Source organism: Pieris napi, chromosome 20 (assembly GCF_905475465.1).
Source record: "Pieris napi chromosome 20, ilPieNapi1.2, whole genome shotgun sequence".
Classification (NCBI taxonomy): Eukaryota; Metazoa; Arthropoda; class Insecta; order Lepidoptera; family Pieridae; genus Pieris; species Pieris napi.
The window spans coordinates 701596-720511 of record NC_062253.1 but is presented as its reverse complement, the minus strand read 5'-3'; the positions used below and the strand labels follow the sequence as shown (position 1 = coordinate 720511).

The 18916-nt window shown below is 34.4% G+C and overlaps 2 protein-coding genes across 3 annotated transcripts in view; one reads left to right on the top strand and one right to left on the bottom strand.

The window, feature by feature from the left end:
- Window positions 1-18916, top strand: part of LOC125059999 (inactive dipeptidyl peptidase 10) — a 348882-nt gene that overhangs the window by 57510 nt on the left and 272456 nt on the right. The gene's annotated exons all lie outside the window — the stretch shown is intronic.
- LOC125060001 (transmembrane protease serine 9-like) lies at window positions 4701-15991 on the bottom strand. Its single transcript, XM_047664741.1, has 8 exons — window positions 15445-15991; window positions 14884-15073; window positions 13992-14094; window positions 9792-9971; window positions 8717-8808; window positions 8531-8594; window positions 5680-5826; window positions 4701-4970 (listed from the first exon to the last, which is right to left on the bottom strand). Exons 1-8 carry the CDS (start codon window positions 15965-15967, stop codon window positions 4728-4730), a joined length of 1542 nt encoding a protein of 513 aa, XP_047520697.1. The 5' UTR covers window positions 15968-15991; the 3' UTR covers window positions 4701-4727.

Sequence of the window (18916 nt, the reverse complement as noted above, 5' to 3'; positions counted from 1 at the left end):
AGGGCCTGAGACTAGTGCTAGACAGGCTACTTCTAATTAATTTGCGATATTTTTTTTTAAATAAGTGATGATTTGCTATTTTAAAAGAGTACCGAGAGTTTTTTAACCCGGCTTTTTCTCTCGGCCTACACCCTCTGTCTTTAGCTGATGAGTAGGGATGTCTACCGATTCAAATTTAATGACGTGGAATAAGTGATACCTGTATCTTATATTCCATAATAAACATATTTTATTTTATGGTGTAGTTTTATTTATTGACAATTACGTAGCACAAAATAAGGAACTAGAAGCCACACAAATACATACAAATCGTAAGGCACCCTGTGTGTCATGTAAACACGAAGATGTTTCCTCAATCGATGCGGCCTCTTGATGAATGTGTTTACACTCACTCTAATATTACGTTTCTATATACTTAAACGGAAGCGGAACTTATTTTAGTTTTTTTTTTCGGGATATTTTTTGATAATAGTACGGAAATGAAAATATTACAACTCGACTCGTGTGGAGTCTGAACCGTGATGAATCAAGCTCCTTACAAATGTTCATTGTTTTTTCCGTCAAACTTGGCACACATCAGCTACATTCTATAATTAACTAACTTAAATAGAGTCTTTCCTCCTACTTCGATTTTGTTCCCGTTGGAGTAGAGACTCTTGGGCCGTGGGGTTCAAGTGCATTGGCGCTAATTATAGATTTAAGTTGGCACCTGGTAGTAACGGTGAGCTGGTGCTTTCCTGGCTCAACGAATACGTATCGCAATACAGCGAGAAAATGCTGCCAGCGTTAAAGGTACACTGCCACAGGGACCAAGCTTTTTAAATTTGTTTTAATTTAATTTATTATTGCTGTGTAGGTTAAGAAAATTGTATATACTGCATATTTGATTGTTATGATTACTAATAAACAATATAACTAACTTAAATTAAATAATCGATAATCATTATTTTATACTCTATGTAACATTAAAACCGCAATCCTTCACGTACATACGTTTATACATTAGTAAACAAATTCAGTGAAAATATTGAATACTCTTATGTGCTCGCGTACATACAATCGTACAAGCGATGATGGATTGTGCAAACATTATTAAGTGAATGCTATATATCCAGATCTTGTGATACCAATGTCTGCTACTCGACAACTGTACCAATATTTGTATAAATGTTTGGCTAACATATGTCTGGGAATATCACATGCCTTAATACTTTTCTGTTGGTGTATATTTATCACGAAATACCTCTCTAGTATAAAGGTGTAAGTGTCTTATTAAGTTATCATTCATCTGTAGCACTCCAGGGAAAAAGTTATACATATTGATTGGATAATAAGTATCTAGTATAACTAGAAAAACATAAAAATGATTTTAAAACTTGTAAACTATTCGCAAGCGTTAATTACACAAAAGCTAATTACTACGTACAACTTTTAAAAGCTTGAGCTTTTATGTTAAGAGCTTTTTAAACTAATATAAAATTATTTTGTTTCAGGTAAGTACACATTAACTATGGACCAACACTCCACTCCCTTTCATAACTGTTATTTACTTCATTACACGGGTATAATTATATGTTTTTAGGATTATGGTAAGTAAGCTCAATACCACGTCGGTTCTGACATTTACAATGCACAAAACAGTTGTATTGAGAGTTCCAAATTCCACAACCACTGTTACTAAAATTCAACTAAGATCCTACCGTTAGATCTAATTAAGTACGTATTACTTTGTGAAATACTAATAAATCATGTAGGTATTGTTGTGTACCGGGTTGTGCAGCTCCCTCAAAAATGGTTGAACTGCATGAGCTATTCGGGGCATGCTAGCTGTCTGCTGGCGCAGGCTTGCTCAGATCGATCTGGTTCTTTCTTCCAAAGACCAGTCCAGTAAATACTCTGCATTTGTTTACACCAACTTATTAATTTATTATTGTATTATCTGGACTATAATAGAGACTAAGACCCCCGAGTTTGTTTCGACATTTCTTCTCAGGGCAGTCAGTTAGGAAATGTCGACTTCATCTAGTTTAGGAAGACATTGTAAAAGTGATTTATATAGTCCTACTTGCAAGAATAAACTATTTCATTTCATTTCATTTCGGTTTTATGAAGTGGTAATAACTTGAATAACTAATTTCTATGTCAACAACAATATCGCTCCAAAGTTTCCAATTGAATTTTAATATAATGCATTATTGAAAATCGAATAAATACATCAAGTCAGTGTTAAAGTAACTGTATTCCTTGAAGGTAGGGTTGTCTTTGCGTTGAAGACAGCTACCACGTGGAACAATAACTTGGGAACTGAGAATATAACTTGGAAAACTTACTTACATCTTTAATAACATGACTTTGTGAAGTAGAAATTGGCTGTGGCAATATTAATTTGGAGTTTTATAGGAAAAACACCTTTTATATGGTGTATAATAATTTACCAAAAACATTCAAAGATCCTCCTACTAGAGTTTTTAAAAATCGATATAATGTACTACTTTTGGAATAAAATTATTATTATATTAAGGATTATTTGCGTGAAACATTATTATAATTGATATTAGTTTCTATCTATAAAGACAAATTTGCACGCCATTATGAGTGGTAGAATATGCAAACTTTAGATTGAACCATCATCACATTTTTGTACCATATTCTTGCAAAAAAAAATATTGGTTGTTTGTAAAGTAGGTTTACGATCGAGATGTTTACGTGATAACGTCTTATTGGTGATATAAGTTTTTGGGAAGTAAGGAATTAATGAAGATAACAATTTTTTCAAATTTTAAATTACATCTATCGTTTTATTCACACTTTTGATGATAAATTTCGGGTGTAAAATGACAAGTTTACTTATTCGACTATGATATACATTTTTCTTCATGCATTCACGGAATGACTGGCAGCGCTCGAGATGAGACGGGAGATCGGTCCGTCTCTCTCTCGTTATACCTGCGATTGCGCTCGTGAGGTTTTGGTGTGACACAAGTTTCTGAACATATTGTCACCCGACTAAAACGATTTTAAAGACGTTATCACGTCAAAAATTATTATTATAACTATCCCGTTTGTATCAGGCAATACTCAACTGTGACTCGGCACTAAAAACGTATAATGTAAATCGTAATGAACTAAAATAATTCAGGGGACTCGTACACCGGGGACGAGGAAAGTTAGTTGAAACAAACTGTTTTATAATGTAGGGTTAAATAAATTAGGGTTAGATTACACAAGCCTATTTAACTGTTATTTGCACAAAATTTAATAGATATTTATCAAGACGTATAGTGCTAATAATTCCAAGAAATCGCACTTAATCGCTTCATTGTTTGAATATAATCAATTTGATTAACATTTATTACCCGCTTGGAGAAACGATATGACATTATCTAAATCTCGTAACATTTTCCCAACCAGGCTGTTAAAAAACGAATCCTATTAGAACACGTGCAGTTCTAACGAATAGCGTCGTTAGGCCGTTATCCGCTCGTAACGGAACGTAACGGCAGGAACCGGATGTGTCTCGTTTAAAATTGTGATACTCCATTTGCTTCTACGTCATTGCTCTGTTTTATGCTACGTAAAATCTATTAATCATGACACCTTAGCTATGAGTGCAATAGACAGCTTCAATATTTCTCAATGTGGAACATAAATTATTCCGTAATACACCACGCGTCCTAGTTTATATTAATATCAGAAAAACTGCTTTCAAATGAATACTGAACAAAGCTGAATTATTGATAGTATTTTTTTACGAGTCTTCAAGGCATCTAACAGTTAATGCTTGATTGTAATATATGGCTATACAAAATGATATATCACTGTTTTTACAATGAACACTTAATATATGTTATATGCGACCACAAACACCACACAGCACGCTCCGCAGGGTGCGGTCTGAAACAATTTTCACGCCGCTTTCATTCTCGTCGGCTGTGGTTGGCTTAATTGCTTTCTATTATGACTGTATTTTATATAAATGTACATAATTATCATTAAGATTATGTACTGATTGCTATACTGTTCATGTAAGCAAAAACTGTTGGTAGTTGGTTGGTTGGTGGGCTCAGTTTCCGCACTTGTAAAAGTAATATGCAGAAAAGAACAGATTGTGATAGGAACTAAATATGTCATAATGATAAAATAAAATATTACGATTTTTGTTTCAGATAACGATGGTCGATGACTATTTATTGAATAAACATTTATTGTCATTAAATACAAAAATTTACGAATTTATTTCAAATCATGACTACTTAATTCGTTTAATCAGTGACTTCGGTAATAGTTATATTACACACTACTGCATATAGACTGTATATATATACCAACATATAGTGTGGCGACGCGTCGCCACGGCATGCATCGCCATGCCTATATGCGATGGCTATAGATGTTTCACATCAAAAACAATACAAATGTAATGATAATAATAAGTTGTGTAATGTAAAATGTAAATTTTCTTAGTCTTAATTGAAATTTAAACAAAATAATTTAAAAAAAAAAATAATAGTATTTTTTAGTTAATTTTTTTTTATTTTCTTCATTTTTTTTTCGGATGACAATGCATGTCATCGATCTTTGACAGGTGCGCAAAGTTTGAATTAAATCTGTCCTTTAAAAGTGGGTCAAAATCGAGTCCGAAGGAGTCGGTTACCTACATACATACAATTTTTTTGAGCGTGAAGCTAATATAAAGCGTGTAAAAAAAAAATTGCTATGGCCATCATTTAATCCATCTCAAGACTCCAGCTATCGGTTTCATACTTATATTTTTTTCCATATTTAAGCTCTTTGTTCCTTAATTTCGTCGGAGGAGTAGTAGTGGTGGGCACGTAGAACGCGGTGGTAGTGGCTTCAGTCTCTCGAGTCGTATACTTATTCAGTTCCATTTTACTGAACTTGATATCCTCGAACAAGGGAATCGGATCTATTGTTGTGGTCCGCTTCTTACCGCGGAAGTATTCTGGCATCTGTTATTGACATGATTTTCTTATTAATTATACGTTATGACTTAATTTATAAAGATCAGAATATCTAAACTTATCTTTATATATAACTCTACTGTACGTGTGTATTTCACTGTACTCGTCTAAAACGGATGGACCGATTTGAATGAATGTTTTAAGATGTGTTTGGGTTTTTTTTTTTTAATGTAATAGGAGGCAAACGGGCAGGAGGCTCACCTGATGTTAAGTGATACCGCCGTCCATGGACACTCACAATGCCAGAAGGCTCGCAAGTGCGTTGCCGGCCTTTCAAGAATTGGTACGCTCTTTTCTTGAAGGACCCTAAGTCGAATTGGTTCGGAAATACTTCTGTGGGCAGCTGGTTCCACATAGTGGTGGTGCGCGGCAAAAACTGCCTTAGAAAACGCTCTGTTGTGGAACGACGGACGTCGAGGTGATACGGATGGTATTTTGTATTTTGCCTTGACGTCCGATGATGAAACTCAGCTGCAGGTATTAGATCGAACAACTCCTCTGAAAGTGTGCCCTGGATGGTTTAGATTCACAAATCAGCCCGACAGATGGCGCTGCAGTCGGTACTTTCATACTTTGTTTGATGCCCTAATCGCTTGAAATATCATGCATAACGTCTGTCGGGTCCGCTAGTATAGGTATATATAAATTAATTTCAACCAATCTTAGTTCTACAGTATTATGAGATTACATTACTTACAGTTTCATTAATAGTTTCTATCCAATCGCTGTAGGCTCCCACGAGAGTAAACACCGTGGGAGCGTTGGGGTAGCCACATACGGATGGCCCAAAAGATATAATTCCCACCAGCTTTCCAGCCAACACTGCTGGACCTCCAGCGTCATGCTAAAACATAAGAGTGTATATTAATTGAAACTCCTTTGATAGAAAGTCCAATTTTACTTTTTTTATGGAGGCTAACGGGCAGGAGGTTCATCTGATGTTAAGACATATTCACACACACACTGCCAGAAGCTCGCAAGTACGTTGGCGGATTTTTAAGAATTCGTAGGCTTTCTTGAAGGACCTTAAGTCGAATTGGTTCGGAAATACTTCAGTGGGCAGCTGGTTCCACATAGTAATGGTGCGCGGCAAAAACTGCTTTAAGAAACGCTCAGTTGTAACGGACGTAGAGGTGATACAGATGGTATTTATTCTGCCTTGACGTCCGATAATGAAACTCAGCTACAGGTATTAGGCCGAACAACTCCTCTGGACACTCTCCAAGGTAAATGCGGTAGAAGATGCAGGGAGACCCCACATCTCTACGCAACGCCATTACTTTAAATTTACAAAAGCTATAGAGACATTTTTGTGGGCGTCTCAATCTTAAAGGAGACATTTAATATAATAATAATAATCTTTACTTATTTTTCTCACAAAAACTTCGTACATAAACAAGTGACAGTTATATATTATTATAAATAAACTAGCTGGCCTGGCGAACATCGTACCGCCTAACAGTCGATTCTTTATTTTTTTTTATACTTCTGCTATTCGGGACACCGGTCTAGCTAGTAAGATAAAAAAAAGAAAGTTGATAATACAACAAATACATTATGTCAAAAAATAAAAATTTACCTTCCCGGAACCCCTCCACCAACACTTGAACTTTATGATATGGTATTAAAGTTCAAATGGCCATTAAATATTATTACGAATATTTTGTATGGGAATATAGAAAAGTGTTGTTTTTAGACTTTTTCACTCATTTTTTTTTAATTTTTCTCTCCGTAAGAACCATCCTCGTACTTCAAGGAATATTATAAAAAAAGAATCAGACAAATCGGTCAAGCCGTTTTCATGTTATGTCGTGACAACGGAAAACGGGTTTAATTTTTATATATATAGATAATAAAGTTGTCTCCCTCTTTTTCGTTTGCTTTGCACCAGTTTTTTGCTCCACTTTTCTGTTTCTCTTGCCATGTGCCCCGCCCATTTCCATTTAAGTTTATTTATTGTTAGTGTAACATTTGTAACATTAGGTATTTTTCTTAACGCTGGATTCTTTATTGTGTCTCTTCTTTTCTTCCCTTTCATACATCGTTCTATCGATCTTTGACACACCTGTAGCTTGGTTGATGCGCTTTAGTAGGTGACGAAGTTTTAGATCCATAACATACAGTATACAGTACAGATAGTATACAAGTATTGAAGGGCTTTCTTTAGAGATTTAAGCAATAAGTGCAAATTTACTATTCTTGTGGTCAGAACAAGTATATAATCGAAGGAATTAAAGCCTCTTAAACGCGCTGCACGTGTCATAAGAGGCAGAGCGGGGTCTAAATAGATTAATTGTTACTTTAAAGTACACGACATTTTGAGATTCGATGACAAATTTCGCTTAATTGTGATTGGTCAACAGCTAAAGAAGAGCATGTCATCCTAAGTAGTTGTTTGTCGAGCAGTGGGGCGCTACGTTAGTTTTTAATTCCGCGCGACACAACCAACTGTTGGTTTAACTCTGAAACTTAAGTAATTCCCGTCAAGATAGAAGTTTCCTTTGAGCTCTCACTTTAATATTGAGTTTTTGCAAATTAATGTAACTTTTACGAGGAGCATGGAACATCACGAACTTTGGATTTTCTTTTTGAAATAATGAGTGAAGTATATAAATGCGTTCCATTTATAAAAATTGTTTTTTTAAGGGTATGTTTCACAATGTACGGATAAGTTCTACATAAGTTCCAAATTAGCTATTTATTACTTATTGGTAGGATAAACACTATTGTTGCGTTTCACGACTGTCAGATAGCGCTATTCGTCACATAAAGTCCGCAAAAGTTATGAGTCCGATGAATGTAAAATAGCTCAATTTATCTTCCAAATAATTTATGTGTTGCATAGCTATTTGGTAATTTATCCATACATTGTGAAACAGACCCTAAGAAACTTGTAAAACAGTCGAATTGTCTTTTTACCTACTAGTGTCCTGATTATATAGTATTAATGTAACCTTCTAGTAATCATAATAATTGCAGCCTTTTAAACTAGATTGGGGATGGGCCTGATACACCAATTCACTTTCACACAATTTTCCCGACGCACACTACTTAGAGATATATTATACAGTGAAAGATAGGCCCTTTAGCCAATTAAATATATATATATATCTTGAAATGGCCTGTTCGTTGCCACGCGTTGAACGTAAGCTTAAACGTGTGTGTGCATCGTAATCCTTTAATTCCTGTGATACAAAATATAGACAATAATCGTGTATCGCTAATAAAAAAATATCAATGGCTCTACAGCCTTTTTAGGTCTCGGCCTTAGATTTCCGTATGTGTTTCATAATCATTTGGTAATCTAATAGGCAAGTAGGTGATCATTCTGTGCCGAACGCACGCCGTTGACTTTTTGGGTCTAAGGCAAGCCGGTTTTCTTACTATGTTTTCCTTCACCGTTCGAGCGAATGTTAAATGCGCACATAGGAAGAAAGTCCATTGGTGCACAGGGGGATCGAACCTACGACCTCAGGGATGAGAGTCGCACACTGAAGCCACTAGGCCAACATTATTACTTATTATCGCTAATAATTATTGTTACTTACATCGCAAGCTCCCTCTCCCGTGGTCATGGTTCCCGCACAGAACATAGAAGACGCTATGAATTTACTGCAAAAAGTATGTATTAAAGTCAATTGCTTGCATTCATATAAAATAACAAATGACAAACGAGTTTTCAACACTTTTCATACACACTGAAAAATGTTTGTGTAAAAACGAGCAGTACTCACTCTCCGTAGATCTCTTTGCAGAATATGTTGGGGTATATTGGGAGGAACTTCCGATTAAGAAACACTGGCTCATAGGCCAACCTTTGTGACATCTGCAAATTAACATAGCGTCGTATACCACTCAAAAAAAAAATCAAGTTCAAAAATTCTTCATTCTGTTTCACAAAAATTTATAGTATCTCCAGTAGCCATCCAGTAGCTACATATCCAGTGTACATTATTTCCTGGAATGTAACAAACTTACAACTAGACACGTTTTTACAGCTATTTTGCTTTTTAAAAACTTATAAAATTGATATAACTAAAGTTATAATGTTTCGAAAAGTTTTAACAATAACAAACTATAACAATGAGGTAAACTACCTGGTAATTATGCAATCTTTAGATGAGATTTGCATTTTGACATGCCTAAATTGAATAACTAAATATAGTTCTAACAATAAATGGGGTAGCACCGAGAACAAAAGAGTGGACGGCAAGCAATCACAAAAGGAACCAATTATTATTATTAATAGGGATAAAAGTCATACCGATTAGTAGAGTAATAATAACAATAATAAGCCATTATCCATCCACATCTTATTGACATACAAAAATAGTATATAATACACATTACACACAGACAGGGGCCGCAATTGTATATATATATTCCTGTCCTGGAGAAGGCCTCCTTCAACTTTTTCCACCTCATTTTATTTTTTGCCGTCGTCATCCAATTTTTTCTAGCTACCCTTTCGATCTCGCCGGCCAATCGCTCATAGTCAGCCCTCATGTTTTTTTTTTGTATAATCTGTCATTTGTATAACTGGGTACGTGTCCTACCCATCTCCGTTTAAGTTGCAAGGCATGTTGCTCAGAAATAATACTTCTTTAAGCAAATTAAAATGATTCTTCTTTTTTTTTCTTCTTTTCTTCTTCCTTTTTCTTTCTTTTCTTCTTTACGCTGGCGCGAACGCATTTTGGCCCTCGTTTTGTTTTGGAAATCGAAGTTCGTGCTCCATATGTTTTCTTTAGCTTAACCTAACCGCCAGATAATGTTATTAGTATATTTACGTATATACGAAACTCGTATTACCTTCGTAACCCCCCATCCTAGCACCAAGACTTCGGCAGTTGGTGCAAGTCCACGTCCGCTGGTTGAGATGTCAATGACTTTAGGCACTCGATGGTACCCAAAGAACAGATGACGCCGAAGGCGGATCACAGCAATATTATGACGCAGCGTGCGAGGATTGTAGCCAGGGTGGAAGTACACCTGACATATTCACAAATACATTGCAGAGTTAGTTAAAATCAATGGAATCCGATCTTCTATCTATCTATTTTTTGTCGATAACAGCCATGATAAAGAAAAAAAAGGTTAGTTTTTGATGTAATTGTGTTTAAGCGTAACGAGTAGTTTTAGCGAGACGTAAAAGTATGAAGGACGATCCTTACAAATAATGCAATTTTATCAGAGGGCAAAAAAGTAAGTTGACCAGAAGCTTTCATCGAAAACGCTGTCCTTTGACATATTACTAAGCTATATGCAGGACTTTTCCTTTTAAATTTATTGTGATTATATCAAAGTTATTTATTACGTAGTCGTTGAAAAGCAACGTAGTATACAGTACACACAATTAACAAGATACAATTGAAAAGTTTTTATTGAATTTTGTCCAATTATTGTGGTTTTTCTTCAATGTTATAGTGTAATCCACTCTATAGTGGATTTTTGTGATACTAGGTATTTAGAGTAAATTATTATTATTAATGCTGGAGAAAAGGAAAACACTGCAGCCACAACTTATAGAGGAGAGAAAGAAAGGAAATATCGCATACTTAAAATTCGATAAAATAATAATAAAAGGAAAAAGCAATACAAGCAATGGAAAACGGAGAAGAGAAACATCAACATCACCAGAAAATAATAATCAACCAAGGAAACAACAAACCTTCATGCCATCGAACGCCAACAGATTAAATGCTTTTGATTTAATGCGAACTAGAAGCAATTCCCTCCCCTCAAACTCATTAGATAATAAGCAATAACAATTGAATATCGGTAAACGGAAAACACGACATACCTATAATATAAACAACACAAGTACAAAACACCACGCTCCCCCAAGCCGACTGGTCATCGTGGGGGAAAATGACCACGACCCTCTAAAGGTTAAAAATAACGTCAACGTCAATACTCACACTAAAAAGAAAACGAATGATATTCAAATAGCAACCATCAACTGTCGATCTCTTAGAACACCCGAAAAACTTGAAGAACTTGAACTAGCTATACAAGAAATAAAATGGGATATTATAGGGATCAGCGAAATGAGAAGATTTGGAGAACATATAGAAGACCATGGAAAGTATATATTATATCATAAAGGAGAGACGCCGGGTATGTATGGAATAGGATTCATGATTAAAAGACATCTTATAAACAAAATAGAAGAAATAAGGGGAATAACTGAACGTATCGCAATTCTCAACATTAAACTTAATATAGAAAAAGAAGAAGATTGGTCCATTATCCAGGCGTATTCACCGACGGAATCTATCAAAAAGGAAGACATAACAAAAATCGAGAAATTTTACGAAGACCTCCAAAATACAATTGAAACTGCATATAAAAACGTCATAATAATGGGAGATTTTAATGGCCAAATCGGTACACAAAATATCGGAGAAGAAGGAATATATATGTATATGTATAGGAAGCTACGGGTTTGGAACTAGAAGCAAAAATGGAACAAGGTTAGTCAATTTTTCATTACAAAACAGACTAAGTATCCTAAATAGCTTTTATAAAAAGAAATTAAGAAATAAATGGACATGGATCTCACCGAACGGCCTTTATAAGAACGAAATCGACTTTATTATGACTAACAATAGAAAAATATTCAAAGATGTGTCGGTCATACATAACTTAAATTTTAATACAGACCATAGAATGGTTCGAGCTACACTGACAGGGATACGCCCTAAGAAAACAAGACGATTTCATAATAAATACGCAGTTATTCAATACAAAGGCGAACCAGAAGTCCTACTTAATAATTTACAAATATCAATGGACAGTAAAGAAGGCGTATCAATACAAGAAAAATACAACAAACTACTAAACCAACTAAAAACTATACCTGGAAAAGTAAACACAAACAGCAAGAAGAAAGTCTCACTCAAAAGTAAACAACTACTACTGAAACGTAAGGAACTACTACAAGAAAAGAAAACTAAAGAGAACCGTCGAAAAATCGCAGAAATAAGCAAAAGTATAAGCAAAGAACTACGGAACGAAAGAAAAACGAAACGATCTAATACTATGAAGAATTATATAGAAAAAACCGGAGGAATAAAAAAGGCACTGAAAGAACTAAATCGAAAAAAGGATTGGATACTAAATATAAAAAAGAAGGATGGTAAAATTACAGAGAAGAGACCCGAGATACTAAAAGCTGCTACAGAATTTTATCGAAATTTATATCATAGTCAAAAGTTGGGACAAGTGGTAAGAGAATATGATGCATCTACCGATGAAGAGGAAATACCTGAAATACTAAACGAAGAAACCATAAAAGCAATTAGTACACAAAAGAATGATAAAGCTCCAGGATCAGACCTCATAACAAATGAAATACTGAAAATTACATCACCAGTAATTGGTCCAATGCTTACAAATATATTTAACGAAATTATTAAAACGGAAAATATTCCAGAGGATTGGACTAAATCTACAATTATATTACTACACAAAAAAGGTGACAAAGGAGATATATCAAATTACAGGCCCATAAGCTTAATGTCTAATATTTATAAGGTATTTTCTAAAATTATACTATTGAGGATTACAAATATTCTTGAAGAGAATCAGCCCAAAGAACAAGCTGGATTCCGTCGAAATTTTTCAACCATAGATCATATACACACCCTTAGACAAATATTACAAAAATATAAAGAATACAACAAAAGCTACTACCTAGGGTTTGTCGATTTCAATAAAGCATTCGACACACTAGAACACGGATATATCTGGGATGCACTAAAAATACAGGGTGTACAAACAAAATACATACGATCACTTCGTAATGTATACACCAAGAGTACTGCGCAAGTTAAGTTACAAACTATAGGCGAAGAATTCCCTATCATGAGAGGTGTACGCCAAGGAGACCCTATCTCACCCAAATTATTTTCTGCCGTTTTGGAAATAATATTTAGGAACCTAGACTGGACAAATGAGGGACTAAACATAAACGGTGAAAACTTGAGCCACCTACGCTTTGCAGACGACTTAATAATATTCTCGGAAAATTCAAGATCACTAGAAATGATGCTGCAACAACTAGCAGATGTAAGTGACAAAGCTGGACTATCGATGAATTTAAATAAAACAAAAATCATGACAAACTCATCACAAACAGACACGATAAAAGTAAACAATGAGCAAATAGAGTACGTACAGGAATATGTATACTTAGGACAGCTAATATCTACTGAAGGCTGCATGGAAAAAGAGATTGAAAGAAGAGTTACCAATACTTGGAAAAGATATTGGTCACTCAGTGAAGTGATGAAGAACAAAGATATGCCTAGGAAAGAAAAGAGGAAGGTATTTAATATGTGCATTCTACCATGTTTACTATACGGGTGTCAAACTTGGGCATTGACAGAACATCTAGCAAATAAAATTAAAGTTTGTCAAAACAGCATAGAAAGAAGTACATTAGGTGTCAAAAGAAAAGACCGAGAAAAATTAATAGACATCAAAAGTAAAACCAAGTTTAAGAATGCATACACAACATACAAACAGCTGAAATGGAGGTGGACAGGGCATATGATGAGAGAAAAGCAAGAAAAATGGACAAAACTTATCACAGAATGGTACCCTTTAGACGGAAAGAGACATAGAGGAAGACAGGCTAAGAGATGGGAGGATGACGTTCAGAAAATAGCGGGTTCAACATGGACTCGCACCGCAAAAATGAGAAAAGACTGGAGAGCTTTAGAGGAGGCCTTTGTCGGAAGACAAGTTGTATCCGAACTACCGTTTGCCGATAGTCAATAAATATTAATTTTTTAGTATATTAGTTAAACTCTAGTTAATAGTCAAAATGTGTTTTTTAGATAGTAGTCATAAGTAATTTTAGGCACACGAAACTACTCTGTGTAAAACTTGTTAACAACAATAAAGGCTTTTTATTTTATTTATTTTATTATTATTATTATTAATAAATTAATTATATTATTATTATTATTAGATTAAGGTATTTATATTTTATAAGGTACATACTTCCAGTGCATTAATAGATTCTCCCCCAATTCTGCTATGATTACTTCCCACACGTACATACAGAGCCTTCGGGTTTTCGCGAAAGAAGCGATTGTTGTGCATACTGGAAAAGTAATAAGTACAACGCGAGCTATTACTTATACGGGATTCCTTTAGCGTGTTGCTGTCAGCTGCCATTGTCATCTGTCACAGAGCTCATAAATTAACAACGTCAACGTCAAAACCGTTAATACTTGTCGTTTATTCGATTAGCAACTATTACTAGATCTACAAATTAACGACTATTCAATGGTCATTAATAATAGTAATTAATTAGTGAGAGTGAGTCATTATTATTATCAAAAGTAAATTATTATCTCATTAATCGTTTGACACTTATACCGACGTATGCTGTCCGACTCTGTAGTCGGTTGGGGAAAGGTCGTGGAACATGTACACGAAATGTCCGAAACTTGTTTATCACAAATTCAGGTTGCTATCAATGTAGGAACTGGTTGGTGCAGCCGGATGAACCAAGCAGAAGCCTTTAAAAAACAGACTCTGAAGTCGAAATTAACCGGCTGATACCAACAAACTAATTTATGACGTCAAAAATAACTATCTTCAACAATTTATCTGCATGTCCTGTTTTTGTTAAAATTCAGGTCGTGTTTTTCAATCAGCTCAGTTAATACTGTTATGCTGTGTCAACAATCGGTCCCTGGCTCTCTTTCTGCGTTAGTTTTCTTCCCTTCTCCACGTGTAATCCTTGACCTTCCTGGACCATTATTTACCTCTCTCGCTCTCGTACCTCATTTGTATGACTCTTTCACCCATTTTCTCATGACACTCCGTCATATACATCACACAATTTTAAATATTTCGCTAACAGTAAACAAAATAAAGAACTTACAGCTGTAAGCAGGAAGCCGAAGTAAGCACCAGATCATGCCAGTATATAACGCCTCCGCACCAAAACCTCCCCATGACATGAATAGACACCATGAAGGGATAGTGCTTGATGGTAGTTCTTTCGCCCTTAAATAACCTCCTCCCATCGTGCTTGTGGTATTCTTTCAGGTCTTCCAGCTCGCCTTGCGGGTCTGTAATTAAAATTGTATTTTAGCTTCTACAGCTATTACGTTAATAGTGAATTATTATAATATCGTTAAGCCAAGCCTATGGAATAACCATAAAGAGAAATGAATATAAAAAAATAATTTCCATAGCATTCCATTTCTTATTAACCGTATTTTTATTAAAACGAACATAATATACAAACGAATGCATTTTTGTGTCGCAAAATCCAATTAGTCAAAGTTCGTGTACGTTGCATAGGATGTTTGCGAACAATAGTGACACGATACTATGAGACCTATTTACTACGAGAATTTTATTTTCCTTTGCATGTCATTAGTATATTTTAAAACCAGTTCGTCGTGAGTCAATCAAAGCATAGAAGTTGTATTGTTACCCCAATATTTATTTTCTTGTATGTCAAATCGATGATCATCCGCAGGTGATTCAGCAATCATTTTATCAACAATACCGTCTATAACGTCATCATCTATCTCCGTATTATGCCCATGATCATTCTCCATCATCCTTCTGGCGGCTCGCATCAAATTACTGTCCTCAGCTTTTTCAGATAATATCTTCATAATATCATCTCGATTCATTTTTTCTTTCAATTTCAAATATAAATGCTTCGGCTCTCTATCTAAGAGTAAATTAAAGTTATCTGATTCATTTAGCGCTTTGAAGAAGTTTGTTTCATTTAGATTTGTACTAGACGTTTCGATCAGAATAAGTTCAGTTTGTTTATCTTTATCTACGACATATTTCTCTATGTCTTTTAATTTGTCTCTAAGCTCTTTGATTCGGTCGTTGTCTTCATTGTTTAGAATAGCGACGAGTGAATTAGCGACGTCGTGAACAGACGAGTCGTTCGAATTACCTTCTACGAAATGTAATAGGACAAAATAAAACAAAAGCATATTCGTTCGCGCGCGGTATATAAATATTGCTCTTACAATAAAATTTATCGTTTGAAAATTTATTACGCTTTTATTATTTATAGAAATGAGTTCAGAGAAAATATTTGATGTTTTTCAATTGAGTTATTCACAACCTTTATTATAAGTAAAAATATCACAAATGAAGGCCATTCAAATACCGTACAGAAATTACATTTATTTATTTACACTTCGTTATTACACAAACATATAAAGAAGCAAGTTATCAGGCAACGGGTAGCCTTATTGCTTATTAACAAGAGATTTCATCCAGGCAACCCTAGTATGGAACAATAGACGAAGAAATACCTACAGAGGGTAAACTAACACTAACTATAACTAAAATAAAGTAAAATAAAAAATTATAATACTATAAACAAACATGTAAAAGCTAATCGTATGTTTAGTCAGACATAATTAATATATAACAAAAGGTTAATGAATTACACCTATTACATTATATTCGGAATTCATTAATTATTGTATAATTGGCATATTTTTTAAAAGTTCAACGTAATAGTAATTACATAAAACAATAGGGTATTGTGGTTGGATATTAACAAGCAAATTTAACAAAACAGTTGACTATACAGATGTATGTATAATAACTATCAGCTGCGATAATCTGTAGCGTACCTAGTCACGTCGCACGTTCCTAGCGATAACTAGGTCGCAAGTGAAGCGCTCAACTTTGCCTACATGAAAATTAACAGAAAATTACATTTCTCTACTGAACCATATTGAGGATTAATGACGTAGTTTAGAAAATTTCTTATTTTAGTCATAATACTTATTATGACAACTATAGATTTAGAAATAGAGTTGGCCTAGTGGATTTAGCGAGTGACTCTCATCCCTGAGGTCGTAACTTCGATCCCCGGCTGTGCACCAATGGACTCTTTCAACGTGCATTTAACAATGCTCGAACAGTGAATGGAAACATCGTGAGGAAACCGGCCTTAGACCTAAAAAGTCGACGGCGTGTGTCAGGCACAGGAGGCTGATCACCTACTTGCCTATTAGGTTGACAAATGATCATGAAACAGATACAGACCAGGCTCAGACTTAAAAAGTTTGTAGAGCCACTGATTTTTATTTTATAGGTTTAGAAATAAAGATTGAATCACAACGGGATAGAATAATTCTGGAATGCCACACATTTAAACATAAATTAAGGTGAAAACGTTCGTTCTCTCTGTACGTAATCGTTGATATGTAGTATCTCGAAATGTTATCTTTACTGGGGCCGTGATTGATGGCGTGTTGGCTGGCTGTGGCCTGATAATACAGCATCGCAACGACTCTAAAACAATACTCAGGAATGTATTCTTAAAGAGATTGTAGAAAAGTGGGTGATATTTTTTCTATACCTTGTCTTATTTAGTTCTTGCTGAGAATCGAAAATTAGTGAAACAGCCCCAAAAATATTTCCAGTTTAATATCAAGACTTATCAAAGAAATAATTTATATATATATATATATATATATATATAAATTCACTATACAGATATATATATATATATATATATCTGTATAGTGTATATAATAAACATATTAATATAGTATAGTTAAATAAAGTTTTAAGAAATAAAAACAACTTATTGAACATTTGGTTTTTAAACCCACTAAATCGTTAAAAATTTAAATGTAATTAATAAACTATAAAGTTTAATTGACGGACAGTAAGGGAAACACAATTAATATAAACTTTGTTCTGTCATCCTTGAATATACAAACTCTATATTTGTCGTTAAAATAGTTATGAATAATATGTGTTGACCATTATACCTCATCTCAGTTGTCATTTTCTGTCCTTACCCATTCCCTAAACACCATTGGGTCTCTTTTGCTATATTCAAGTGTCTATTACACTTGAGGGGACAATTCTTCATGCTCCCGCTGCAGAGAACTTGTACTTGTACTTACGTCTGTTACACTTGTCTTTACACTTATATTTTCGTCTTCCCCCACGGAGACAGGTGAAGGGACGGAGAACTATCGTTGAGTGGTGTTTCCATATTATCGGTTTACTTTTCGTACAGTATTATAAAATCCATTAAGTTTTGTAAATTGTATGTTATACTACGAAACATTTTCTAAAAGTATATTTAGTACTTTATAAGCGCAGAGACATGATTTATTTAAGTAAACCGTGCTTCAGTAAATCGCAGGAGCTTAGACCAGTGCTAATGTTATGTATTCGTGCCTAAACAAACAAAACATTAGTTAGAGTTGGAACACGGAATGCACAAGTCCCACCTGCTATTCTACATTTTAATATATCAATTTTCAAACACCTATTTCAGTAAAGATATATTTATTTGCGTAAAGTGGTTCTTTTGTATGGCAATGGTTTATAATAATTTACCAAAAACATTCAAAGATCTACCTACTAGATTCCATACACTACTTTTGGAAAAAAAATTATTGTATTAATAATTATTTCGTGAAATTAATTGATATTATTTTGATAACGTAATAATGTGATTATGTAGTGATAAAATTATATTAGAATTTACTCATAATATAATTGTACCTTTTATTTTAGGACAATTTTGCATGCGTGGCAGAATATGCCAACTTTACGTCCTCCGTCCTCCACGTCCACGTTTAGATTGTACCACAATACCGGTGGTACAATAGAAACAATCTATACAAAGACGTGTACTTGACATAAAACGTGGTATAACAAAACGCTACAAACAAAAAAACAAAAAATTTATCAGTCAATACAACAGCCGTTAATTTGTTAAAAATGGTAAAACAATACTCAACTGAAATGGACGAGTATAACTCTAAAATCCCTCAAACTCCCTTAACTCAAGCGTATAGGTATTTAAGCTGCGTACACCTTTACGCTCGCATAGACAATAAACTGACGAGGCGATTAGGCTTAATATTTACTTTTATCTCGGAGCTGAACAACGCGAA